This window comes from Myxine glutinosa, chromosome 9 (genome assembly GCF_964187855.1).
Source record: "Myxine glutinosa chromosome 9, kmMyxGlut1.1, whole genome shotgun sequence".
In the NCBI taxonomy this organism is placed as follows: domain Eukaryota; kingdom Metazoa; phylum Chordata; class Myxini; order Myxiniformes; family Myxinidae; genus Myxine; species Myxine glutinosa.
The window spans coordinates 69,052,535-69,079,866 of NC_136269.1; the positions used below are offsets into that span (position 1 = coordinate 69,052,535).

Sequence of the window (27,332 nt, forward strand, 5' to 3'; positions counted from 1 at the left end):
GCTAAACAGTTCAATCTTGGTTTCATCAGACCACAGAATCTTGTTTCTCACAGTCTGAGAGTCCTTTAGCTGCTTTTTTGCAAACTCCAAGTGGGCTTTCATGTGTCTTTCACTGAGGAGAGGCTTCCGTCTGGCCACTCTGCCATAAAGCCCAGATCGGTGGAGTGTTGCAGTGATGGTTGTCCTTCTGGAAGTTTCTCCCATCTCCACACAGGATCTCTGGAGCTCAGCCAGAGTGACCACCGGGTTCTTGATCACCTCTCTTACCAAGGCCCTTCTCCCCCGATTGCTCAGTTTGGCCGGGCGGCCAGCTCTAGGAAGAGTCCTGGTTGTTCCAAACTTCTTCCATTTAAGAATTATGGAGGCCACTGTGCTCTTGGGAACCTTCAATGCAGCAGAATTTTTTTGTAGCCTTCCCCAGATCTGTGCCTCGACACAATCCTGCCTCTGTGCTCTGCAGACAGTTCCTTCGACCTCATGGCTCGGTTTTTGCTCTGATATGCATTGTCAGCTGTGAGACCTTATATACCCAGGTGTGTGCCTTTCCAAATCATGTCCAATCAATTGAATTTACCACAGGTGGACTCCAATCAAGGTGTAGAAACATCTCAAAGATGGTCAAGAGAAATGGGAGGCACCTGAGCTAAATTTCAAGTGTCATATCAAAGGGTCTGAATACTTATGTGAATGTGATATTTCAGTTTTTTCTTTTTTAAAAATTTGCAAAACTTTCTAAAATCCTGTTTTCTCTTTGTCATTATGGGGTATTGAGTGCAGATTGATGAGGGAAAAAATGAATTTAAACGATTTCAGCATAAGGCTGCAACATAACAAAATGTGAAAAAAGTGAAGGGGTCTGAATACTTTCTGAATGGACTGTGTATATATCTGCAAAGACCTCTCAAAGACCTTAAGACGTTTAATGTTCCTTTAAAAATAACAATTCACTGGAAGTTTGGAGGCAGTCTGAAGAAAGATTTTTTGGGACATTTTACCAAAACCAAAGCTAAAGACATGGGAATATGTTAAACACACAGGGTTAAGGCCCACACATACCTCCCTATTCTAATTCCTGAAGTGCTACTATACCACCCCTGGTGTATTCCCATGAGTAAAAGCTCCATTTATTGATTTTCTTTCACTTGCATTCCCACGATTATGAGCACTCAGACATAGAGTGTTCGACATAGTAAGACATACCTGGGTGCACATTAGTGGATATGAAATAATAGGATTAAAGTTTAAAACGCACAAGAAATGCAATGTTGGGATTAAATTTTAAATACACCTCGTGCAGGTGTGCACGAGTGTTCTTTGCAATGCAATGCACGTGCTTTGTGGAGAGGCGAATACAGCATTATACATTTCAGTCACATCATCTCAACATGGAAACAGCATGTGACGACATACAGTGAAAACAAAAAGTACATTAATAGAACGCAGGCACTCGGTGCAGGTGCAGCGCACACCTCCGCCAGGCTGAACAGGTTAGGTTCCGTGTCCCACTGATGGGCCAGATCTGGATCTTTTTACCAAACAAAATCGAATCGGCTTGTTCTCGCCACCTAACCAAGTCGATCCACCTCGTTTTTTCATAATCCATCCATCTTTTGAAATGTCCTGCTGTGCTTTCATAATCATTATCTATTTCTCTGTGATAAAGAATCACTTTAAAAATACATCCGGATCTTCACCAAAAATCTAATCAATTTGTCCTTCGCACACACCCAACATGTCCACCAAATTTGGGCCCAATCCGTCCAAAATCTTTTGAGATATCCTGCTCACAGATAGACAAACGGACAGACAAATAAGCAAACTAGAACGGGCACTCGGTAGAGCGCATACCTTCGCCGCAGCTACTGTTCTGTACTTGGTAAAAATACGATTTTGACCTTTTCGTGACCTTGACCTTGACCTTTGACCCGATTGCTCCCAAAATCTAATCAAATGTGTCCCGTATAATAACCAATCATCCCACCAAATTTCATGCAATTCGGTTGAATACTTTTTGAGTTATGCGAATAACATACACACACACACACAGACATACAAATAAATACACAGCGATCAAAACATAACCTTCCGCTTTTGCGAAGGTAACAAACACAGGGGTGAAAACATGACCCCGGTCCACCCTCGGTCATGGAGGTTATTTCTGTACAGTGAAGTTGTTTGTAGTTTTTTCCAAGTTAAGACCTGAGTATGTTTCCCACCCATTGACACCAGTTGTGGGCAATTGCTTAATAAAACAGACAACTGTACCGATGAGATGGGATCGATAAGAAACACGAGGAAAGCAAACCGCACATTCACAAGTGTCAAGGCATTGAACCTCAGCACTGGGGATTAGGGGTGAGTGAGGGGAGGGCAGGGGCAGAGATGGAGTGAGCATGGATGAGGGGAGCAGGGATGAGGGGGAGCAGGGATGAGGGGGAGCAGGGATGGGGGGGAGCAGGGATGAGGGGAGCAGGGATGAGGGGGAGCAGGGATGAGGGGAGCAGGGATGGGGGGGAGCAGGGATGGGGGGAGGGAGCAGGGATGGGGGGAGCAGGGATGGGGGGGAGGGAGCAGGGATGAGGGGAGCAGGGATGGGGGGGAGCAGGGATGGGGGGAGGGAGCAGGGATGGGGGGGAGCAGGGATGGGGGTGAGCAGGGATGGGGGGAGGGAGCAGGGATGAGGGGAGCAGGGATGGGGGTGAGCAGGGATGGGGGGGAGCAGGGATGGGGGGGAGCAGGGATGGGGGTGAGCAGGGATGGGGGGGAGCAGGGATGAGGGGAGCAGGGATGGGGGTGAGCAGGGATGGGGGGGGAGCAGGGATGGGGGGAGGGAGCAGGGATGAGGGGAGCAGGGATGGGGGTGAGCAGGGATGTGGGGAGGGAGCAGGGACTTGCTGAACAACCCTTATTTATTGGCTTTAAAATGTCTAAGGACATGATGACAATTAATATATGTATACTGTAGTCCAGAATATTGGAATGTAACAAAATAAATAAGGAATTCCAACTTATCTCTGTCTCTCAGTTATGTCTCACCTTCACACGTGCAGACACACACATGCACATGCACATGCACTTAAGTTGTTCAATTTTACCTCTAACCCTCAACATCTACAATCCTCCAACATAATCATGTGTTGAAAAAGAAGAACCCGTTTCTTCATTGCCGACCCCAACATACCCGAATGGAGCAGCTGAGCAGAGAACCTCGACCATAGGCCTTCTCCATGTTGGCAAAGAGCTTGTCACAGACCTCCTGGTCCTGGGAGAATCTTCCCTCCTGCAGGTCGATGGATTCGGACACGCCACCAGTGAAGTCAACGAGTGCGTCAGCCGTATTGCCTCCGTCTAGTGCCTCGTAGCAACCTGCTAGCCTGCAGGTGTGGGTGGATGTGCATATGGGGACAAGAAAAGGTATGGTGGGGGAGGTAGACAGAAATCGAGTTTTACCCCTCCTCCATATTTCCCCCACCAGACTCGAGAGAAAATACAACATTAGTACCTGCGCCACCAAAGGTGGACTGTTTGTCTGTCTGTGAGCAGCGTATCTGAAAAAGTTATGTACGGATTCGGATGAAAATTGGTGGACAGGTTGTGTGTCTGACAAAGACGAATTGGTTCGATTTTGGTCAAGATCTGGATTCGGATACGAGAATATTTAAGCAATTCTTCATCGTTGAGATGTCGGGCCAAAAACGATATATAGCAGGGAATTTGAACAAGTTGTGGACGAGTTTTGACAAAACTTGGTGGATGAGTTGGGCGAGGGACAAGAAGAAGCTGATCAGATTTTGGTTCAGGTCCAAATCCAGATCCGGCCTATCAGTGGGATACAAAACGTAAACTGTTCAGCCTGGCGGAGGTACCCGCTCCACCGAGCGTCATTCAAGTTGGGTGTGTGTTTAGCAAGATAAGGTTTTGCTTTACGGCATTATGCTAAGGTGCACGTTTGTGCAGGTGAGCAAGTAAAAATAGCACATTTAAGTGACGAATTGTTTGTGAAGTTTGTTTGAGTAAATGTTTTTATCAAAGTGGAGCAAGTTTGGGCATGTCCTCACTTGGCATACGCTTTCTCAAACAGGGCCGACCAGAATTCATTTGGAGCGTTTGAGTGGCAATACAAGAGTTGGCCATTCCGGGAGGGAAGCCGGTCGTCGATGACCACGTCCACCCATTCTCCAAATCTCCAGAAGCGAAAGTGAAAAATTCCACAGTAAATCTCCGGGTGCTCTGGGTCCCATTCCTGCACCTTGTAATCTGGAATAACCTGTGCGTTGTGATATGCAGGATCGACAAACACTGGTAATGCTCAGAAATCAGAACTCCTCTACAGGAATCACCCTAAAAACACTCGTTTATCAGCTATTTCAATCTAGCTTCCCATTTGCCTTGAAACCAAGGTCCAAAGATCTGAGCAGCAAGCCATGAACAGTGCACCACATCCTGTGGCAGCAGATCAATCTCATCACTTTAATAATCAGGTGTGCGGGCATTGACGCCAACCTGCATCATGTGAGGGCTGCTGTGTACTAGGGTGGTCCACAGATGCATGTAATATTTAATACTATTAACAATCCATGCTCCACAAGGCTGCCGTTTTTCCTATGTTTATAAAGATCATATCAACCAAATATGAGGTCAATAGGAACTTATTTAGAGGTTGCTCAAAAAATAACATCTTTAATTTATCCTGTTTTGTTCAGATGGCAGAAACTCGCAGCTCTTCCACAGTTTGGTTGCTGGGCAAGTCTGAAAAGGAAATAATATGTGGGGGACCACCGACCAAAGGACACACATTGCAGAAAATGGTGTACCATCACATACAAGAACACCACGCAGTTCGTGAAAGTGCCAAACTTAGTGTACAAGCTGTGTGTGCATACTGGGAGAAAGCACGAATTCCAGTGCAGAGAGTAGATTCCTGTGAGCACCAACTTTTGAAGTTGTATGATGCCTACAAACTGGTAAAGAAAAATAGAACCTAGACATTCGAAAACTATAGAGTGAAGGAGCAGATGTTCAAAGATGATCTTCAATCCCTCTTCGATATCTCACCAAATGATGCGCTTGAGAAAATGACGAATACAACAACAACATGCATTTTAAGGCCATTTTCCCTGCCAGAGTGGGGGTTAGCCTTGCGGTCCCCATGACAATCTTCTCCATTTTGCCCTATTTTCTGCATCTCCCCTTGTTAATCCCCTTGCCCGCATTTCTTCTTCCACCATCTTTAGCCAAGTCTTTCTCGGTCTTCCCCATCCTCCACGTCCTTGTACATTCATTTCCATCACTCTTCTCAACCGGTCACTTTCATCCTTCCTCAACACATGACCAAACCATCTCAACCTGTTCCTCTTCACAGCATCAATCACAGGCTCTATTCCCACCATCTTTCGCAATTCATCATTTGTCTTCCTCTCTCTCAACGACACTCCGCACATCCACCAAACCATTCGCATTTCCACCCTTTCCAGCCTTCGTTGCTGCTCTACGTTCATTACCCATGTCTCGCGCCCATAAATCATAACACTTCTCACACATGCAGCATACACCTTTCCCTTCAGCTTCAACGACACTCCCCTCCTCGTCAGCACGCCGCTCAGTTCCCGAAACTTCTGAGAAAATGACGAATAAAGAAGACAAAGCATTCCTTATCATGCAGCGTGAGGATCCCTCAAGTTCACGTATGGGATCTCTGGCCAACACTCTGGCAGTGAAGGAGAACAGAAAGCGTATCAGGCTTGAGAATGAAGATAAAAGAAAGAAGAAACATGCTGCTGAGACTCGAACAGCAATGCAATCTGTTCCATCAACATCGGCTGTGGTTGATGATGATGATGAGTCTGAGATTGAAAGCTCCGATTCAGGGGACAATGAATTCAAACTCCAAAGTCCATCTTCTGCCAAACAGGCGAAAAAGGCTCCTATCAAGGTGATCACTCCAGCAATAGTGGCAACTCTAGACAGAGTAAATCTCTCAGATCGGCGTGCTATGTTTGTGGCCAGTGCTTTTGCACAATCTCTTGGTCATACCATTGAAGACAAGTGCAAGCCAACAATAATAAATAATTTGAGTAATTGAAAATAGATAATTACCTATGAATTGATGTATGATGCTAAAAATTCTGTATCTTATTATTCATTAACATTTGTCAACATTTTGAGCAACCTCTAAATATTGTCCAATCAAGCTCAAGTTTTCACCACAAACTACTTTCTTCAATAGGAATAGGGGCAGGCTTGTGGGGAAATTAAAATCCAATCTTCAAATTGTTGGACCACCCTACTGTCTACACGTGCAGAAACTAATGTGTATATATATATATATATATATATATATATATATATATATATATATATATATATATATATATATATATATATATATATATACATATATATATATATATATATACATATATATATATATATACATATATATATATATATATATATATATATATATATATATATATATATATATATATATACATATATATATATATATATATATATACATATACATACACATATACATACACATACATATACATACACATACATATACATACATATACACATACATACACATATACATACATATACATATACATACATATACATACACATATACATTATACATATACATATACATACATATACATATATATACACATACATATACACACATATACATACATATACATACACATACATACATACATATATATATATATATATATATATTTCTCAGTATAAGAGTACAATACAAGTCTGATTGGTCTATCATATTCAGACACCCTCACCTTGGTCCAGAGCTTCTCCTTCAAGGTTAGTGATGAGCAGGCCGCCACGAACCAGCAGTTACCCAGTTGCCCCTGCTGGAGATCATGAGAGCTGATCCCTTCAACGAAGAGTCGAGGGTCATCACAAAGTTCCTGATGGCACAACCAAATTCACACTGACTGTGCGGCAGTACCAAACGTTCTCCAGCAGGACACATGGACACGCCACCTTGCATCATGCCCAAGGAAAGCTTACAATGCACATCCATGCGTACTTATAATTATCCACAAAGGGAAGTATTGTATTAGGGTTGTTGTTTTTTTACCCTTGGAAAAAGTGTCGCTAAAATAAAAAATAACACTTGAAAACGTTTTGTATCCCACTGATAGGCCGGATCTGGTTCCAGACTTGAACCAAAATCTGATCAGGTTGTGTTTGTCACTCACCCAACTCATCCACCAAGTTTTGTTATAACTCGTCCACAACTTTTTGAAATTTCCTGCTATGTATCGTTTTTGGCCCTTTCACTCAATGGTGAAGATTCACTTTGAACATTCTAGTATCCGGATCCATAACTGAATCGTCACCCAAATTGAATCAGTTCGACCTTGCACAAACCCAACCTGTCGACCTAGTTTCGGCCGAATCCATCCATAACTGTTTGAGATATCCTGCTCACAGATGGACAGATAGACAACCAGTGGAGAAAACACAACCTCCGTCCACCATCGGTGGTGGAGGTAATGACGATCTACATACAATGTATGCACAATATAGTTGTTTTTTTTACTCCCACCACCCTTACTATGACCCATACATTCCACTTCCCTTCCCTCACCTCTTCTTTCCTGCTTCTCCCAGCTTCCTCTCCCACATCCCCCCCAACTTCTGCACCCCCCTGTTTGCACCTCTCCTCCCCTCCATTACTCAATTTGAATTTCCTCCATTTATTCCTTCTCCCCTCCAACCCCCGGATACACGTGTCGAGTGTTGTCCATAATATCCAACTCGGGAACGTGGAACTTCATTCACGTCACGTTGGACATCGACAGTCAAATCGAGAAAACCTCTCCGACTGGTGATGGCTTTAAGCCTTTTCGAAACGTACCGAGTGTGTCCCGCCCGTTGGTTGAGCGTTATTATCAACAGAATTCTGAAATATTTTAAACAACACAACTACAGTATTATAGCTGCATATCGCAGATTTAAACATAACCACCACCAAGAAAGTCCCAACGTTAAAAACAACGCGCAGTGGAACATTATGAAAAGGAAGTGTTGTTGTTGCATCGATTCGGCCTCAGCTTCTTGTCCAAGTAGTTATCTGGTCTCGCCACCCACTGCCAAAAACACAGGCTGGCCTAACGCCCACCCACAACCACAAATCTCACATCCAGGGACACAGAGGCTGCAGCTGCTGAAAGAGCGTGTTCATCACGTTGCAGAAATGGCCAAAATGGTTAAAGTGCTGGATAAAATCACAGTCACAGCTCAAATTGTGGTGGCGGCTATCTTAAACATGCTGGAACACGGCCATCATCGGGAGCTTACAACGTCATCAAATGTTGTCAGTATCATCATGTCAACTCTCTGATGCATTCGAATTGGATGGTTCGCATTCATTATGAGCAAAACCTGCTTTGATTTGTTACTTACGTCGAATGTAAAACTGGGAATGGGAGGTGGGATGTGGTGCAGCAGGAATGGGGGGGAGGGGGGGAGCAGGGATGTGGGGGGCAGCAGGGATGTGGGGAGGGAGCAGGGATGTGGGGAGGGAGCAGGGATGGGGGGAGGGAGCAGGGATGTGGGGAGGGAGCAGGGATGGGGGGGGGGGACAGGGATGGGAGGGAACAGGGATAGGGTGGAGCAGGGATGGGAGGGAGCAGGGATGGAGCAGGGATGTGGGGAGGGAGCAGGGATGTGGGGAGGGAGCAGGGATGTGGGGAGGGAGCAGGGATGGGGTGGAGGGAGCAGGGATAGGGTGGAGGGAGCAGGGATGGGGTGGAGGGAGCAGGGATGTGGGGAGGGAGCAGGGATGTAGGGAGGGAGCAGGGATGTGGGGAGCGAACAGGGATATGGGGAGCGAGCAGGGATGGGGGAAGGGATCAGGGATGTGGGGAGGGAGCAGGGATGTGGGGAGAAGCAGGGATGTGGGGAGGGAGTAGGGATGTGGGGAGCGAGCAGGGATGGGGTGTAGGGAGCAGGGATGTGGGGAGGGAGCAGGGATGGGGTGGAGGGAGCAGGGATGTGGGGAGGAGCAGGGATGTGGGGAGGGAACAGGGATGTGGGGAGGGAGCAGGGATGTGGGGAGGGAGCAGGGATGTGGGGAGCGAACAGGGATATGGGGAGGGAGTAGGGATATGGGGAGGGAGCAGGGATGTGGGGAGCGAGCAGGGATGGGGTGTAGGGAGCAGGGATGTGGGGAGAGAGCACGGATGGGGGGGGGGGAACAGGGATGTGGGGAGGGAGCAGGGATGTGGGGAGCGAGCAGGGATGGGGTGTAGGGAGCAGGGATTGGGTGGAGGGAGTAGGGATGGGGGGGGGGACAGGGATGGGAGGGAACAGGGATAGCGTGGAGCAGGGATGGGAGGGAGCAGGGAGGGAGCAGGGATGTGGGGAGGGAGCAGGGATGTGGGGAGGGAGCAGGGATGGGGTGGAGGGAGCAGGGATGGGGTGGAGGGAGCAGGGATGGGGTGGAGGGAGCAGGGATGTAGGGAGGGAGCAGGGATGTGGGGAGCGAACAGGGATATGGGGAGCGAGCAGGGATGGGGGAAGGGAGCAGGGATGTGGGGAGCGAGCAGGGATGTGGGGAGGAGCAGGGATGTGGGGAGGGAGCAGGGATGTGGGGAGGGAGCAGGGATGTGGGGAGCGAACAGGGATATGGGGAAGGAGCAGGGATGTGGGGAGCGAGCAGGGATGGGGTGTAGGGAGCAGGGATGTGGGGAGCGAGCAGGGATGGGGTGTAGGGAGCAGGGATGTGGGGAGGGAGCAGGGATGGGGTGGAGGGAGCAGGGATGTGGGGAGGAGCAGGGATGTGGGGAGGGAGCAGGGATGTGGGGAGCGAACAGGGATATGGGGAGGGAGCAGGGATGTGGGGAGCGAGCACGGATGGGGGGGGGGGGAACAGGGATGTGGGGAGGGAGCAGGGATGTGGGGAGCGAGCAGGGATGGGGTGTAGGGAGCAGGGATTGGGTGGAGGGAGTAGGGATGGGGGGGGGGACAGGGATGGGAGGGAACAGGGATAGGGTGGAGCAGGGATGGGAGGGAGCAGGGAGGGAGCAGGGATATGGGGAGGGAGCAGGGATGTGGGGAGAGAGCACGGATGGGGGGGGGGGGAACAGGGATGTGGGGAGGGAGCAGGGATGTGGGGAGCGAGCAGGGATGGGGTGTAGGGAGCAGGGATTGGGTGGAGGGAGTAGGGATGGGGGGGGGGGACAGGGATGGGAGGGAACAGGGATAGGGTGGAGCAGGGATGGGAGGGAGCAGGGAGGGAGCAGGGATGTGGGGAGGGAGCAGGGATGTGGGGAGGGAGCAGGGATGTGGGGAGGGAGCAGGGATGTGGGGAGGGAGCAGGGAATGGGTGGAGGGAGCAGAGATGGGGTGGAGGGAGCAGGGGTGGGGTGGAGGGAGCAGGGATGTGGGGAGGGGGGACAGGGATGGGGTGGCAGGAGCAGGGATGTGGGGAGGGAGCAGGGATGTGGGGAGCGAGCAAGGATGGGGTGTAGGGAGCGGGGATGGGGTGGAGGGAGCAGGGATGGGGGGTGGGGCAACAGGGATGGGAGGGAACAGGGATGGGAGGGAACAGGGATGGGAGGGAACAGGGATAGGGTGGAGCAGGGATGGGAGGGAGCAGGGATGGGAGGGAGCAGGGATGGTGGGGTGGAGCAGGGATGGGGTGGAGCAGGGAGGGGAGGAGGGGTGGAGCAGGGATGGGAGGAGGGGTGGAGCGGCGATGGAGAGTAGCAGGGATGTGGGGCAGCAAGGATGAGGGGGTACAGGGATGGGGTGGAGCAGGGATGGGAGGAGGGTGGAGCATGGATGGGGGAGCAGGGAAGGGGTGGAGCAGGGATGGGGGTGGAGCAGGGAAGGGGGTGGAGCAGAGATGGGGAAGGGGGGGTGGAGCAGGGATGGGGTGGAACAGGGATGTGGTGGAGCAGGGATTGGAGGAGGGGTGAGGTGAGGTCGGCCAAGTGTGTTATTTTTACAAGTGAGCCTGGTCATCGGTTTTCTCAACTTGCAACCACCATCGTTTTGATTAATGCATCTCGGTAGTTACATTGGATCGAAATAAACATAACGCTTGGCCAAAAACAGCCAAGAGGCAACTTTATATACTTAAATAAATAAATAAAGCTGCTGTATACAGGTAGGATTCCAGAAACTGTCCTGAGGCTGAGTCGTGGCAGCCTTGCATAATAATGTGGCATTTAGAGAATATTAGCGAGGAGCTGAGGATAAGCATGCGTTTTGGAGGAAGAAGATGGATACAAATGTTGGGAGCGGGTTCCTGTTGAGCAGAGCATTTTGGCATGGTATGATGTGTAACTGCTTGAGAAGTGTGGAGGCACAGCTGTTAATTTAGCCCTGGGTCTGAAGCCAAGACCTCGTGGCAGAAAACAGTCATGGACCACACCCTCAGCCGAGTGGAGATGCAAAAGTTGTGTGTTATGTTATCCTTTTGTTGAAATAACAATGACGTCACAAATTGATGTTGCAGAAATCATGAGTAATGTGTAAAGCCCTTCAATGGAAAGCTGATTTTTTTTACCCAGGTTTGGCCTACTTGGTGTTCCAATCTGAGGTCATGGTGATGGGACCCCAGGGTAGAATTCTGACATCATGTACCAATTTGTCCAGTCACCTTATGTCGATCCATATCGTAAAAGTAATACTGGATGTGCACCAATTCTTCCACAAGCCTTTAGAAAATCCATCTTCTCCTTTAAATATCCCAACTGTTCCCAACATATTGCGTTCTACGAGTCAACCAGGGAAGGTTTATGGTTAAACTTTTTTTTTTTTGTATACAAGATCGAGGCTCGTGTAAGAGCCAACATCAAAAAAATAAATAAATTAATAAACGGACACACAAAACATACAAAAAAGGGAGTGGGAGACAAGATGGGGAGAGAGAGGGAAGCACACAAGTACAACAGCAGAGAACAGGGACGTCGGGAGATCTGTGGGAGGGAGAGGACTTGGGGGGAGGAGGTGTGGGAAGGCGGGGAAGGGGGAGGAAAGTATAAAACACATGGACACTGCTGGAACTTTCAGGAAAGAAAAAAGTCGGTACTTCCAAAAAAAAAAGTGGATTTGGGGTGAATTAACGGGAGTAGAAGAGATCAAGGTTTTGGATGGGGGAAGATTACTGGCCAGGACTCTTTCACGAACTGACCAGGACTGACGTTCGAATGGAGGTAGCAGGAATTTGAAATTTGTCCAGGGTGCCTGCGATAACTCGCCCACTCTTCATGAAAGATACCTTGGTATCTTTACCGTCCACCAAGAAGCAGTGGTGGCAGCCGAGTGCTCTGGCTTCATGCTATTCCGATGGGCAGCGGACACCGATTCCTTGCCCTGTATGCGAAACACCAAGGTGATCGTTTATAGACGAGTCGAGCTTCAAACACAGACTAAGACAGCTCAAAGGTGAGTGTGATACCTGCACGATATCGTGCCAGCCTGTCTATGATCCTTCGAAAGTGTTGGGGCGACAAACAATACACCTGGAAATTTCATGGTACACGAAAAAAATAATTAATTTCATAATTTCATAAAAATAATTAATTAATGGTAATTTCATGGAACTCGATTTGCCAAGGTAATCCCACCATCTGGATTATCGACCAGATAACCAGCTATGCCGATGACCAGTCATGACAAGGCAGGTAAATAGCTACTTAGATAACGGAACAATAGAATAACCACAAGTAGATATAATCACGAGCAAAAATTGAACAACAGTCGGAATTTCATTACAAGGAGGGCGGAAAAACAAACAGTCCTTAAACAGACATCCCATAACCAGGCGATGGGGTTTGCACTGGGTGAGGGCAGGGGAAGAAGAGTCATACATCTGGCAGGATATCATTGATGTCGCTGTTGCAGTGTTATCTATGCCAGTGTTTACGTAAAGACATTTCCTGATTGTTTAGTTCACTTTAACTGCATCCTCTCCATCTCGCCATCAATCAAGCAGATGCAGAACGTCTCTTCCAGGACCTTATGTCGATCTCTTCCACAACAAATTTTCCTTCATCATCCAAAAAGTAATAAAGGGCTGACGGTCATCTCTTGAGGTTGTAGTTCAGACCTCTCCCGAATTCCCCCCTCTACGCCCCTTCCCACCACGAGCTCCCCCGACTGCCTGGGAGCCCCCTGATCTGAAGTCGAAAAATCGAAGACAGCAATCCTGTGGACCCTCGAGTAGAAGGGGCCGTTTCGAGTTTCAGAGCAATGGGTTGGTAAATAAGGGATGAGTGGGGATCCGAAGCTTCAGGGGGTAAAAAGCCCTGACCCCTAGGAGCGCCCATGATCCGAAATCGAGAAATCGAAGCCTGTGCGATTGTGCGGACTACTGTGTTGTGTCCATGTGTCAAGTTTCAGAACAATCAGCCGAGTGACAATGGAGGAGCAGCAAAAGCAGAAAAAAAGTTAACGGATGGACGGACAGACATCCGGACATCTCTTCGAGATCGAGATGAGATGACCTCAAAATATTCAGTTAATAACAATATATTTATCCGTTGTGTGAAGAGAAAAACGCAAGTCATCTCATATTCTACAACATACGATGAATTGGATTTTTTAAGGTTATAATGAAACAATATCTACGTGAATCCATACCTTGAATAAGTCTCTGGAGTCAACCTATTTGACATTTTCATCATGCTTCTATCCCAAGTTCAAATCCCATACACTTTGTTTTCTCATTTCTAATGTGCGTACTAATCTCATACACCACATGTGAATGTCAATTGTCTACCAATGTCCTTGCGATTCATTTTAACAGTGCTGGTACATTGAGATCTCCCAATGTCCTTGGCCATCACGTGATGCATGCACAAGCTTATTCATGAGCCTGAGATACTGATTTAAAATGATTGGCATAGACAGGCATTTCACACAATGGGGCAGGAGATTAATTTGAAAATGGCAAAACAACACAGGCTCTGCAGTTGCAGATCAGAGCAAGGATGTGCAAGAGCAGCAGAGCAGGTTTTTAGGACACGTGAGTTCATGCTGTCTGGGACAGTTGCAGATCAGAGCAAGGATGTGCAAGAGCAGCAGAGCAGGTTTTTAGGACACGTGAGTTCATGCTGTCTGGGACAGTTGCAGTATCAGAGTCTAGGGTTGCCAGAAACTTTTCCACATTCTCAGGTGAAAAAGACACCGAGTCCAGGAGCAGAGGATACAAGGAGCATGGGGTTGGGACGCAATATTTGGAAGCAAACACAGAATTGAGGCATTCGGCGTTCTCATGAGCATGACCAGACAGCTGTGGTACCATTTGAAATGAGCGAAGGGATCGAGGTGGAGCATACTACGGAGACAGACTTGACAGGGTGCCACCGGGTATTTGAGGAAGGAGACAGGTTATGAAAGTTCAAACTTGAGGTTGGCCAACTGTTGTTTTCAGGCTCTCCTGAGAGTGGACTCACAATGGTTGTGGGCTTTGTGTCTTGGTCTAAGGTTGCCTTCGGTTGGTAAGGTTTACCTTCTCGGAAGAGAGAGCAACTTGTTTCAAGGCAACTGTCTCACCACAGGATTTAGTGTACCATGGGTTGCGGAAGGGTAGGACAACTGAAGGCAAGATGGGTTAAATCTGTCTGTGAATAAGAGAGAGCAGGTTTCTGTGGAAGAGTTTCCAGGCCGAATAATATCAGGGGTGGCAGATATAGATAGAAGACCAGTCCTAAAGAGAGATGGCTGCTCAAGGTCCCTGCCAATCTGCCTGAGTGAAATGCCAGACTCACCGGCGCCGAGGCAGCTCTCTGAAAATTGCCAGAGAGATGCTGACTCTCACAAGCACATCATCAGATGAACCAAATTGAAGAGGAGGAAGAACAGGAGACATTAGCAGTACAGCTGGTCATTTCCAAGTCCAGAAGGGAGGATTTGTCATTGATGTAAATCCAGGTCGGAAATTCACAGATCGAGGCAGTGCCATGGCGTCATAGAAGCCCTTTGCTGCAGTGATCTGGTGGTGGAAGAGGTACCAACACACAGCCTGGATCTTGAGGACACGGTTTTGCGTGTCTAAAAGTTAAGTTACAACCAGCTCAGAAATACTGATACAGAGTGATGACTGCTCTAAATGTGTGATAAATGCTCTATGCCTCTATCTCCCCACCATCTCTTCTTCCACTGTTCCCACACATTTAACTACTTTCGTTAAACAAATTCCATTCCTTACCTCTGCAACCGATGGTGGATGGAGGTTATGTTTTCACCCCTGTCTGTCTGTTTGTCTTCTGTGATCAGGATATCTCAAAAAGTTGTGGGCGGATTCAGCTGAAATTTCGTGGAGACATTGCATATGTGACAAGGATGAAATTATTAGATTTTGGTAAAGATCCAGATCCAGACCTGGATCTCAGAAGTTTTTAAATGATTCTTCACGATTGAAAGATAGAGCAAAAAAAAAACGATAAATAGCTTGATATTTCAAAAAGTTGTGGAGGATAAAAAAGAGATATGACCTCACCGCACCCTCACCACTGCCTGCATCCTCAACACTGCACTCACTACTCCCTGAACACTGCCTGTATTTGCTGCTTCATGAACACTGCCTGCACCCACTGCACCCTCAACACTGCCTGCACTAGCTGCACCCTCACCTTTACCTGCATCCTCAACACTGTCTGCACTCACTGCTCCATAAACGCTGCCTGCACTCACTTTCCTCACACTTCCAACAATAATGACTACCTTCTGCTTCCCCTATCTCTGGTATGGCTCACACCAAGCATCTATCAGACCATTTGTAGGTAATCTTTTCTCTTCTCCTTATTTCCCAATTATCTCACTCTCTAATACCCTTTTTCCCAATTATATGCCCAACTGACTTAACCGCTCGACTTGGAGCGATAACCCAGTCGGCCTCACCCTGCCTCTTCCAATAAAACAAATACAAATAGCTGCTAATCTTCTACAAACACAGCTGCAACCTTTATAGATACAAAATACGCAACACCTGCCACAAATCATGATAACATACACACAAAACAACAAAAAGAAAAAGCACTGATTGCGATCTGCCGTATCAGCTTTTAAAACCTTGTGCAAACTCTAAATCGACAAATGTGTACTTTTATATTGCTTTGAGCAATATAAAAAGTACTACTATATATATATACTGAAACGCAAAAGAAACTTACCACCTTTGAAACCTTTAAATATCAACAATAACACTGCGTGTAGTAAATGTGTGAACTTATTTGTGGACAATAGTGTCCTCACTGTCAGACAAAACGGTCACGGATGGTCACTTGAACCTTCAATGGTCACTTCATAGCACAGCTGTTGAACAGCCGTTTTGACTGTCAGTGATTAGCCAAGGGGTACGGGATGATTTTAAAGAGCTGCACGTGATGTCTTGATATTGGCTTTAAAAAGGCCAGTGCAAAATGGGCATTTCAATCAACGTGCCACGATTGTCAAGGGATCAACGGCAGCGTGCCCTGGGCATGCTGCAAGGCGGACTGAGCTACCGTGAGGTGCCACGTCGCCTTGGCTGTTCACACCAGACGATATCGGCCCTGGTGGACAGAGACACCCTCCACAACTCTGCAGATGACAGACCTCGATCAGGGAGGCCAAGAGTCACCACTGCAAGGCAGGACAGGCAGATGGTCCGAAGTCACCTGCGGGATCGATTCCGTCCAGCATCCCGCACTGCGGCAGAAACTCCGGGGTGTGCAAACCCACGGATCTCCAATGATACTGCACGAAGACGACTGCATGACTATGGCCTGACTGCCAGAAGACCATACAGAGGCCCCGTGATGACGGCTGCCCATCGCCGCAACCGACAGAGATGGTGCCAGCAGCATCAGCGGTGGACCTTGGCGCAGTGGAACGAGGTCGCTTTCAGCGATGAGTCAAGGTTCTGTGTGGACAGTCCTGATGGGCGTGAGCGTGTCTGGAGAAGAACTGGCGAGCGATATGCCGATTGTTGCGTGCGTCAAGCCAACAGGTGGGGTGGCCCAAGTGTGATGGTGTGGGCCGCCATATCAGGCCGGTACAGGACGCCACTGGTGGTTGTGGATGGGAATCTTAATGCCCAGCGGTATGTGGATAAGATCCTGCGACATCATCTGCTGCCATTCCTGCTAGACCACCCAGAACTGAGAACCTTTCAGCATGACAACGCTCGTCCCCATGCTGCTCGCTTTACCACTGCATTTCTCCAAGGCGAGAACATCAACACTATGCAGTGGCCTGCGCTCTCCCCTGACCTGAATCCCATAGAGCACCTGTGGGATGAGCTTAGGAGACACGTAGTTGGCAGGGCCAGGACACGGGCAGAGCTGCTTCAGACATTGAGGACTGAGTGGGACAGAATCCAGCAGCAATCCATCCAAAGACTGGTAGGCAGTATACGCCGATGATGCACTGCCTGTATCCAAAACAATGGTGGCCACACACGCTATCGAAAGGGGACTGACATTGCACCCTGTGCTGTTCTGTACTGTAGAACAAACTGATGAGATGGTGTATCTTGGTCAAAAACTTGACATGTCATCAATAAAATGCCAATGTTTCAATTAGCAATTGTTGGTTTGTTTTATTTTGAACTGTTACAATTTTATTACATTTCAAACAAGTGGTAAGTTTCTTTTGCGTTTTCGGTCTTTTTGAAGTTGGTCAAAATGGTAAAAAATTTCGGTCAAAATGCCCATTTTGCACTGGCCTTTTTAAAGCCAATATCAAGACATCACGTGCAGCTCATTAAAATCATCCCGTACCCCTTGGCTAATCACTGACAGTCAAAACGGCTGTTCAACAGCTGTGCTATGAAGTGACCATTGAAGGTTCAAGTGACCATCCGTGACCGTTTTGTCTGACAGTGAGGACACTATTGTCCACAAATAAGTTCACACATTTACTACACGCAGTGTTATTGTTGATATTTAAAGGTTTCAAAGGCGGTAAGTTTCTTTTGCGTTTTCGGTCTTTTTGAAGTTGGTCAAAATGGTCAAATTTTTCGGTCAAAATGCCCATTTAGCACTGGCCTTTTTAAAGCCAATATCAAGACATCACGTGCAGCTCATTAAAATCATCCCGTACCCCTTGGCTAATCACTGACAGTCAAAACGGCTGTTCAACAGCTGTGCATTGAAGTGACCATTGAAGGTTCAAGTGACCATCCGTGACCGTTTTGTCTGACAGTGAGGACACTATTGTCCGCAAATAAGTTCACACATTTACTACACGCAGTGTTATTGTTGATATTTAAAGGTTTCAAAAGTGGTAAGTTTCTTTTGCGTTTCAGTATATATATATATTGTCGTGTGACTACCCTTGGTGAATACCGTAGGGTAGCACAGAAGGCAATCGAGCGTTACTTTGAGGCGTTTAGTTCAAATGCGGATTTTATTATATTGGCGCCAGAGGCAGAAAGAGAAGAAGAAGAAGAAGCTGAAGCGCCTTACCTGCATGGACCCCACCGCGGTCCTCAAACCTGCAGAAAATAAACTCACACAAAACCGGATTTACAAATGTACAGGGAAAATAATGAAAGGGTTTATTAACACTGAACCTGATAAGAAATGCGACGGTAAAATAAATGTCCTAAATGGAGCACTCCCAGAACAGACCTGAAACACAGACGAAGGGAAAGGTGAACTGAATGAAATAAAAACATGTGGGTTATCGTGCACCTGGCTCCGATCAGCTTGTGGGATCTCATCAGGGTCGCCAAAAGTCGTCCGGGGGGTTGGCGGGAACCTCCCGGTCGTTGGCGTGAAACAGGCCTCGAGCGCGCAGGCCCAAGTGTTCGTCACGTGTCATTTCTGCCTGGTAAACTGCAGCTCTCCGTCCGTGGCTTTCTCCTCGCGTCAGTCGAACAGGGGAATGAGGAGATGATGCCAGTGTCAGCAAGGGTGTCGAGGACCAGGGGTGAGCAAGAGGCAAGGAAGGGCAAGAAGTCGTCGAGTGCAAGAAGAAGAGAGAAAATGTCGGTCCTTGAGTGCTTTTATCGGCCGTCTCGTGACGTCACCGGCACTTCTCCTCCACTCAGTGCTGTCCAACACTACCTTGTCCAGTTCTCCACCTATCAGCATGCAGTCCGCCTCTGACGTCAGCAGTGGTCCTTGCCAATCGACACGATGCGTACTGCTCCTCCTTCTTTCCCCAATCGGTGAGTCCTTCTTGCTCCACCCTGGCCAATCAGCAAGTCCCTCCTTATTTTAACCTGGCCTTCCGGTTGGTTGACTCCCGCCCAATAGCGAGTCACTTCTTGCTCCGCCCTGGCCAATCACCTGTCTCTGGGGCGTGTCTTCGGCCTGCTTGAGCTATGTGTGCTTGCCAGGCGGGATTGTTAGCCCTGGTGCGAGATGCCTGGCTTCCGGTTGGGTTTTATTGTTATTTATGTTGTCATGGCCATTTCTCACTAGTGTCTACGGTGCAGTGCCAAATGAGACAAAGGATAAATCACATAGGGTAAGACTTACAAGGGATAATTTACCCTTATGCCCTAAGCTAGTTAACATGCCCCGCCCCCTCGTGACGGGGACAAATATACAACTTAATCCGACATTCGGGCTAAACAGGTCCTCTACTTATTACATGGGGTGGTTCTTCTTCTTCACGACAGTCGGAGCATGATACCTAACAAATCCACCTGACTCTACATATCACTACCCCCACAAACATAACAATATATATGTTTGTGTGCTCACATCATGTCCCTGTAAAGGGTTCCTGCTGTGGTGGAGTAATAAATGTTGCCATTGGAACCGCCACATTGAAGCTCAAGGTTTCATTTCTTCTTCCTCAATCCCTGAAACAATCATACTAAAATACGCAATTTAGTGTCTGTCTGATGAATTTTTGACCACGATACATTCCATCGTTACTTATCCAATCTCAACCAAACTTGACAGGATGACTAAGGGTTACATAGTGAAGGTTGTAGCGCATTCCTTTGCCACCCCCCACTCCTTCCCAAGGGGGTTTTCTCCCCGAGTGGGTTTTCCCCGCTATTGCCTTCAATAGGGATGCGTGTTGAGGTGTATATGCATGTTAAGTTAGCTTTATCGTGGCGTTTTTCCAAAGCTGCTTCTAATAACAAAATGAACAATAATAGCATAATATTAATGTTATTACAAAACAATATTAATACCAATAATATCCCACCTGCCCAAGGGGTTTTTCTTCCTTGAACAAACATCGAGTCAACATTTATAAACAGCTAATGTAATACATGCTATTTGCTTCCCGAAGTAAAAATATTATAAACCACAAACACGTATGATTAGCTTTTATAACAGTCGCTAATGCTGTTTATAACACTAAACAAAGAAATTTGGAGGAATCCCGACATCCGTGAGGGAAGTTTTACTGACAGAACTGAGCGAAGATCTACTGTGCTCTATATACCCCACAAGGGTTGGGTAAACATGACCCTTCCTGGCGCTAACGTGGCGTTTTTCGTGGCGGCCTTTTGAAACTCACTCCTGCTGTTTAACACGAAACTGAAAGGGAGGAAGCCCGGGTTGTGCTCATTTGCCAAGCAGCTAGCTAGCGCTTGCCAAGACAGCCGTTCCTTAATGGTTTTGAATGGAGTGCTTGCTCGAATGCTTAAACCACTTGGCGATCTCTCCATAAGAAACTTGGTAAATGAACACACACCCAATGTTCTTGAAACCCAACCATAGATCTACTGTAATCTATATACCCCAAAGAGGCATGACCCTTACTGCCCCTCCCATAGTGTGTGGGTGTACTCGTTGCTTTTAAAACAGGCAAGTTTGTGATTAAACAAACAAATTTATGTTCCATGTAAATAGATTGTTAGCTTTCCAACCAAGTAAATGGATTATTATCTTTCCAACGGTACCATTTGTTAGGGTTAGACCTAACCAGATTAGGTTTGGGTTGTATCAAACATAGTAGGGTTAAAATCAAACATAGTAGGGTTATGGACGGAGAAACTGGGCTCCTTTTAGATGCAAGATTATTGCAAATCTTTCTTCTATTCACGGATTCTATCTCAGACATCAAGACACCATATACAATGGCAACAGCAAAACAGTTTACTCCACAATGACAGACTGTGCTGTTAAATGGCGGTAACCTCGGTGTGGGTAACTTGGTAACCAAGGTATGACCCATGGTCAGATCTCTTAGCCTGAAATTTGGCAAACTATAAGAGCGTAGCTCCAGGAATCATTTAATAAATAAATATGTAACTAGAAGGGCACTCGGCAGAGAGCATAACTCCGTCAGGCTGAACAGTTTATGTTTTGTATCCACTGATAGGCCGGATCTGGATTCAGACCTGAACTAAAATCTAACCGACTTGATCTTGTCACCGACGCAACTCATCCAACAAGTTTTTTCATGATCTGTCCACAACTTTTTGAGATATCATGCTATATATTGTTTTTGGCCCCATCGCTCCCTCAATGGTGAAGAATCACTAAAAAATTATATTATCCGGATCTTCCCCAAAATCGAATCAATGAATCCTCGTCACATTCCCAACCTTCCCATCAAATTGTCTGAATCAGTCCCTTGTAGCGGTTACCGCTGGATGCACACAATCGCCTTGCACCGGCCAGAACACGGCCAGACGCGCATGCCCGCTCTCGCCTTTCCAGGGCTCGCCCAGAGCGTCCGGGCATGCCCGCTATCGCCTTTTCAGGGCTCGCCCAGAGCGTCCGGGCATGCCCGCTATCGCCTTTCCAGGGCTCGCCCAGAGCGTCCGGGCATGCCCGCTCTCGCCTTTCCAGGGCTCGCCCAGAGCATCCGGGCATGCCCGCTATCGCCTTTTCAGGGCTCGCCCAGAGCGTCCGGGCATGCCCGCTATCGCCTTTCCAGGGATCGCCCAGAGCGTCCGGGCATGCCCGCTATCGCCTTTCCAGGGCTCGCCCAGAGCGTCCGGGCATGCCCGCTATCGCCTTTCCAGGGCTCGTCCAGAGCGCCCGGGCACGCCCAGCCTCGACTTGCCAGGCCGCAGCCAAACACGCCCGGGCAGGTCCAGACTCGCCTTTCCAAGGCTCGCCCTTGACACCCGGGCATGCCCGGTGTAGCTTTTGCCGGGCAAACTTCCCGACATAAATGTGTATATATATTGCTGCCCGATAAACGGGCTTGTCAGAATACCTGAGCTGTTTTGTTTCAATAAAGCAACTCGGACGAATTCCGTCTTTGGTCGCGTCAATTCTTTCGACTCGCGTTGGAGCGCAGTTCCTTCATTGGTGACCTACCGACATGGATACGGCAGTGACGCTTAAACTGCCTACCTTCTGGGAGGCTCACGCGGCTGTTTGGTTCGCTCAGGCGGACTCTCAGTTCGCCCTGCGAGGCATCACCGCGGACGACACCCGCTTCCACCATGTAGTGGCGGCGCTCGGTTCCGCCACCGCGGCCCGCGCCTTGAGCCTCCTCGAGCACCCGCCGGCTGCTGACAAATACGACGCGCTGAAGACACTCCTCCTCGACGCTTTCGCCCTCTCACCGGCAGCACGCGCACGGCGCCTGCTCGCTCTGCCCGAGCTCGGCGACACGCGCCCGTCCGAGCGCATGGACTATATGCTCTCGTTGCTCGGTGAGCACTCTCCGGATTTTCTGTTCCGCGAGCTGTTCCTTCGCCAGCTGCCTCACCCGGTACGCCTCGCCCTGGCTAGCACGTTGATCACGGATTCCCGCGCCCTCGCCAGGGAAGCCGATAAGATCTCCTCGGCGGGCCAGCACATCGGCGCGGTTACCTGGAGCCCGACGCCGTCCGAGGCGACGCCCACGACACCCGAGCGCCCTGCGCGGTTGGAGGCCGAACTGCCGGTGCAACTGGCGGCCGCCATGCCGCACCGCCCGCTTCCGACACGACGGCCGGGGCCTCCACCTGACCGGGCGTGGTGTTATTACCACGCCAGGTTCGGACACAAGGCTCGGACGTGCCGGCCCCCGTGCACTTTCGGCAGGTCGGGAAACGGCCGGGCCGGCGTTCATTCCCAGCCATGAGCACCGGCCACTCGGGCAACTTGCTGTTTATTCGGGACAAAGCGTCTGGGCGGCGTTTCCTGTGTGACACCGGCGCCCAACTGAGCGTCATACCCGCCTCCGAGCAGGACAGGCGGGACGCCGTTTGCGGCCCCTCTTTGGTCGCTGCTAATGGCTCGGCCATACGCACTTTCGGCCCACGCGTCGTCACCCTCTGCTTCGGCAGCCAGCGTTTTCAATGGACTTTTGTGACCGCCTGCGTTCCCATGGCTTTGCTGGGCGCCGACTTCCTCTGCGCGCACGGGCTGCTGGTCGACGTCAAACGTCGTCGCCTTGTCAACGCCGAGACCTTCAGCTCCCTGGCGTGCACGATGAGCAGCTCCACGCCGACCGAACTGGCGTGCGCCCTCCCGGCAGCGAACGAGTTCGCTCGCCTGCTCGCGGAATTCCCGGCCCTCATGCGGCCGACGTTTTCGGCCGTCGCGGTGCGGCACGGGATCGAGCACCACATACCCACTACGGGCCCGCCGGTCTACGCCAGGGCCCGCCGCCTCGACCCGGCCAAGCTCGCCATGGCGAAGGCCGAGTTCGACGCGTTGGAGCACCTCGGCATCGTGCGGCGCTCCGATAGTGCGTGGGCCTCGCCACTGCACATCGTGCCAAAGCCGGGGGGTGGATGGCACCCGTGTGGCTACTACCGCCGTCTCAACGACGCTACCACCCCCGACAGGTACCCGATCCCGCATATTCAGGACTTTTCCGCCCGTTTGGCGGGACGGGTCATCTTTTCGAAAATTGACCTGATACGGGGCTACCACCAGGTACCTGTCCGGGCGGCCGACGTCCCGAAGACGGCCGTCATCACGCCGTTCGGCCTGTTCGAATTCTTGCGGATGCCGTTTGGCCTCAAGAATGCGGCCCAGGCGTTCCAGCGCTTGATGGACGGCGTGCTGCGCGACCTGCCGTTTCTTTTCGTCTATCTGGACGATATCCTCGTCGCCAGCACGTCCCGCGCCGAGCACCTCCTCCACCTCCGAACACTGTTCGGTCGCCTCAGCGAGCACGGCTTAATTGTCAACCTGGTTAAATGCCACTTCGGCGCGACGACCGTTGACTTTTTGGGCCACCGCATCACCAAGACCGGGGCCGTGCCGCTGCCGACCAAGGTCGAGGCCATCACCACGTTCCCGCGTTCCCGTTCCATCAAGGCCCTCCAAGAGTTCCTCGGCATGGTGAATTTTTATCACCGATTCGTGCCCCGCGCTGCTCAGCTCATGCGGCCCCTTTACGAGGCCCTCCGGGGCAAGCCGGCCAAGCATGACATTGTTTGGTCCGCGGCCATGGACGCGGCCTTCGCCAGCGCCAAACGGGCCCTCGCCGACGCAACGCTGCTGGCTCACCCGGTGCTCAACGCGCCCATCGCCCTCACTACGGACGCCTCCAACTACGCGGTGGGCGCCGTCCATGAGCAATGGGTGGACGGGGTTTGGCAGCCACTCGCTTTTTTCAGCCGGCAACTCCGGCCGAACGAGTTAAACTACACCACGTTCGACCGCGAGCTGCTCGGGCTATTCCTGGCCGTTCGCCATTTCCGACACCTCCTGGAGGGCCGCCCGTTCACGGCTTTCGTCGACCACAAGCCGTTGGTCTACGCAATGGCTAAGGTCACGGAGCCGTGGTCGGCCCGCCAGCAGCGCCACCTCTCCGCCGTGTCGGAGTTCACCACGGACATCCGGCACGTCGCCGGCAAAGACAACGCCATGGCCGACTGTCTTTCTCGGGCCAGCGCGAACGCGGTCCACCTCGGTGTGGACTTCGCGCTCATGGCGGCCGACCAGACCACCGACGCCTCGGTGCAGGCACTCCGTGCGGCGGACACGGGCCTCCGCCTGGCCGACATTCCCTTCGCGGGCACCGTCCTGCTCTGCAACGTCTCCCAGGGCCAGCCTCGCCCCATCGTGCCCGTTTCCTGGCAGCGCCGCATCTTCGCCTCCATCAACGGCCTTTCTCACCCGGGCCGGAAAGCTTCTCAGAAGCTGGTGTCGGCGCGTTTCGTCTGGCACGGCCTTCGACGAAACATCCGCGACTGGGCCAACGCCTGCACGGCCTGCCAGCGGGTCAAGGTCCACCGCCACACCCAGGCCCCGCTGGCACCTTTCGCCGTGCCTGAACGGCGTTTCGACCACGTCCACGTGGACCTGGTGGGTCCCCTGCCCCCCTCGCGGGGGTTCACCCACCTGCTCACCATGGTGGACAGGACCACCAGGTGGCCGGAGGCCGTGCCCCTCGCCTCCACCACCACCGCCGCCGACGTGGCGCAGGCGTTCATCGCCACCTGGGTCGCGCGCTTCGGCGCACCAGCGGACATCTCGTCCGACCGCGGCCCACAGTTCACGTCTGAGCTTTGGGGCGCGGTCGCCCGTTCGTTGGGGGTCACGCTGCACCGCACCACGGCCTACCACCCCCAAGCCAACGGGTTGTGCGAGCGGTTTCACCGCTCCATGAAGGCCGCACTCATGGCCGGCCTTCAGGACGACGGTTGGGCCGACCGGCTGCCGTGGGTCCTTTTGGGCCTTCGCACGGCCCCCAAGGAAGACCTCCAGGCGTCCGCCGCCTAGCTCGTCTACGGCCAGCCGCTCCGCGTCCCGGGCGAATTCGTGCCCGACGCTACCAGTCCCTGGTCCGCCGCTCGCCAGCGCTCAGACCTCCAGGAGGCCGCCCGACGATTTGCCCCCGTGCCGACGTCCCGCCACGGTGGCCCCCAGTCCTACGTCCCCCCGGCGCTTCGCACAGCGGAGTACGTCTTTGTGCGTCATGACGCGCACCGGGGGCCACTCCGGCCGCCGTACGACGGGCCCTTCCGGGTCCTGCGACGGGGCGACAAGTCTTTCATCGTCGACTTCGGCGGCCGGCCGGACCGGATTTCTGTGGACCGCCTCAAACCGGCGCACATGGACGTCGACCGACCACCACGGTTGGCCCTTCCTCCGTGGCGAGGCCGCCCCCCGTCCACAGTTCCCCCCGCTCGACCACCCACCACCACGTCGGACCCCTCCCCACGACCCTCCAGGGGTCGCTTTGGCCGGGTCATCCGGACCCCCCTTAAATTGACCCTGCCGGTGCAGGTCGATTCTGGAGGGGCGTGTGTAGCGGTTACCGCTGGATGCACACAATCGCCTTGCACCGGCCAGAACACGGCCAGACGCGCCTCTCCCGGGCATGCCCGGACTCACTGTTCCCGGGCACGCCCGAACCTCCCGGGCACGCCCGGTCTCGTCTTTCCCGGGCATGCCCGCTCTCGCCTTTCCAGGGCTCGCCCAGAGCGTCCGGGCATGCCCGCTATCGCCTTTCCAGGGCTCGCCCAGAGCGTCCGGGCATGCCCGCTATCGCCTTTCCAGGGCTCGTCCAGAGCGCCCGGGCACGCCCAGCCTCGACTTGCCAGGCCGCAGCCAAACACGCCCGGGCAGGTCCAGACTCGCCTTTCCAAGGCTCGCCCTTGACACCCGGGCATGCCCGGTATAGCTTTTGCCGGGCAAACTTCCCGACATAAATGTGTATATATATTGCTGCCCGATAAACGGGCTTGTCAGAATACCTGAGCTGTTTTGTTTCAATAAAGCAACTCGGACGAATTCCGTCTTTGGTCGCGTCAATTCTTTCGACTCGCGTTGGAGCGCAGTTCCTTCACCCTCACTTTTTGAGATATCATGCTCACAGACAGACAGAAAGACAGACATGCATGAAAACAAAGCCTCCATCCACCTTAGGTGGTGCAGGTATCACAAATTTTTTTCTCCCACATCCAGATCTTCACCAAACTCGAATCAACTAATCCTTGTCACACACCCAACCTGTCCACCAGGTTTCATCCGAATCCGTCAATAACTTTGAGATATCCCACTCACAGACAGATAGACTAGCAAACAGACAGGGGTGAAAACAATATCAGTCCACCTTTGGCGACGCAGGTAAATATGATGGAACTGGGTCATTTTAATGAGCATGACAATTGATGCATTCATATTTCTGTAAGAAAATTGATATTTTAAAATGTTTTTTTTTTTTTTTTGTTTTACAGGCCTATCACTCCAGACAGGGGGAAAAAACTTGAGCATTCACTTGTGTTTTTGGGCAATGTTGGGTTTTTTCAATAATAAGCTTGGATTTTGGGAATTTCACAAGGAGATTTCCCAGCAACCCCCTCGTGGAATTCTGAAAATTCATATTCAATCCTTAACTCCTCTTCTTTCTTTTTTTTCTATCTTCTGCTTGTGGAACCCTCCTTTGTCGGTCCGTTAAATCCCATCCTCTACATTCCTACAGGACCTCAAGTTGGCAGCACATCGCTGCCTTGGGTCATCCATCCTCCACCCCTA

The 27,332-nt window shown here is 50.6% G+C and overlaps 1 protein-coding gene across 1 annotated transcript in view; it reads right to left on the minus strand.

Annotated features, from left to right (window-relative positions):
- Positions 1-27,332, minus strand: part of CAPN5 (calpain 5) — a 60,432-nt gene that overhangs the window by 31,604 nt on the left and 1,496 nt on the right. The window contains exons 2-4 of the mRNA XM_068129027.2: positions 6,807-6,938; positions 4,059-4,267; positions 3,182-3,374 (exon numbers count right to left, since the gene is read on the minus strand). Coding sequence (XP_067985128.2) covers positions 3,182-3,374; positions 4,059-4,267; positions 6,807-6,938 — 534 coding nt within the window. The remainder of the gene's footprint in view (positions 1-3,181; positions 3,375-4,058; positions 4,268-6,806; positions 6,939-27,332) is intronic.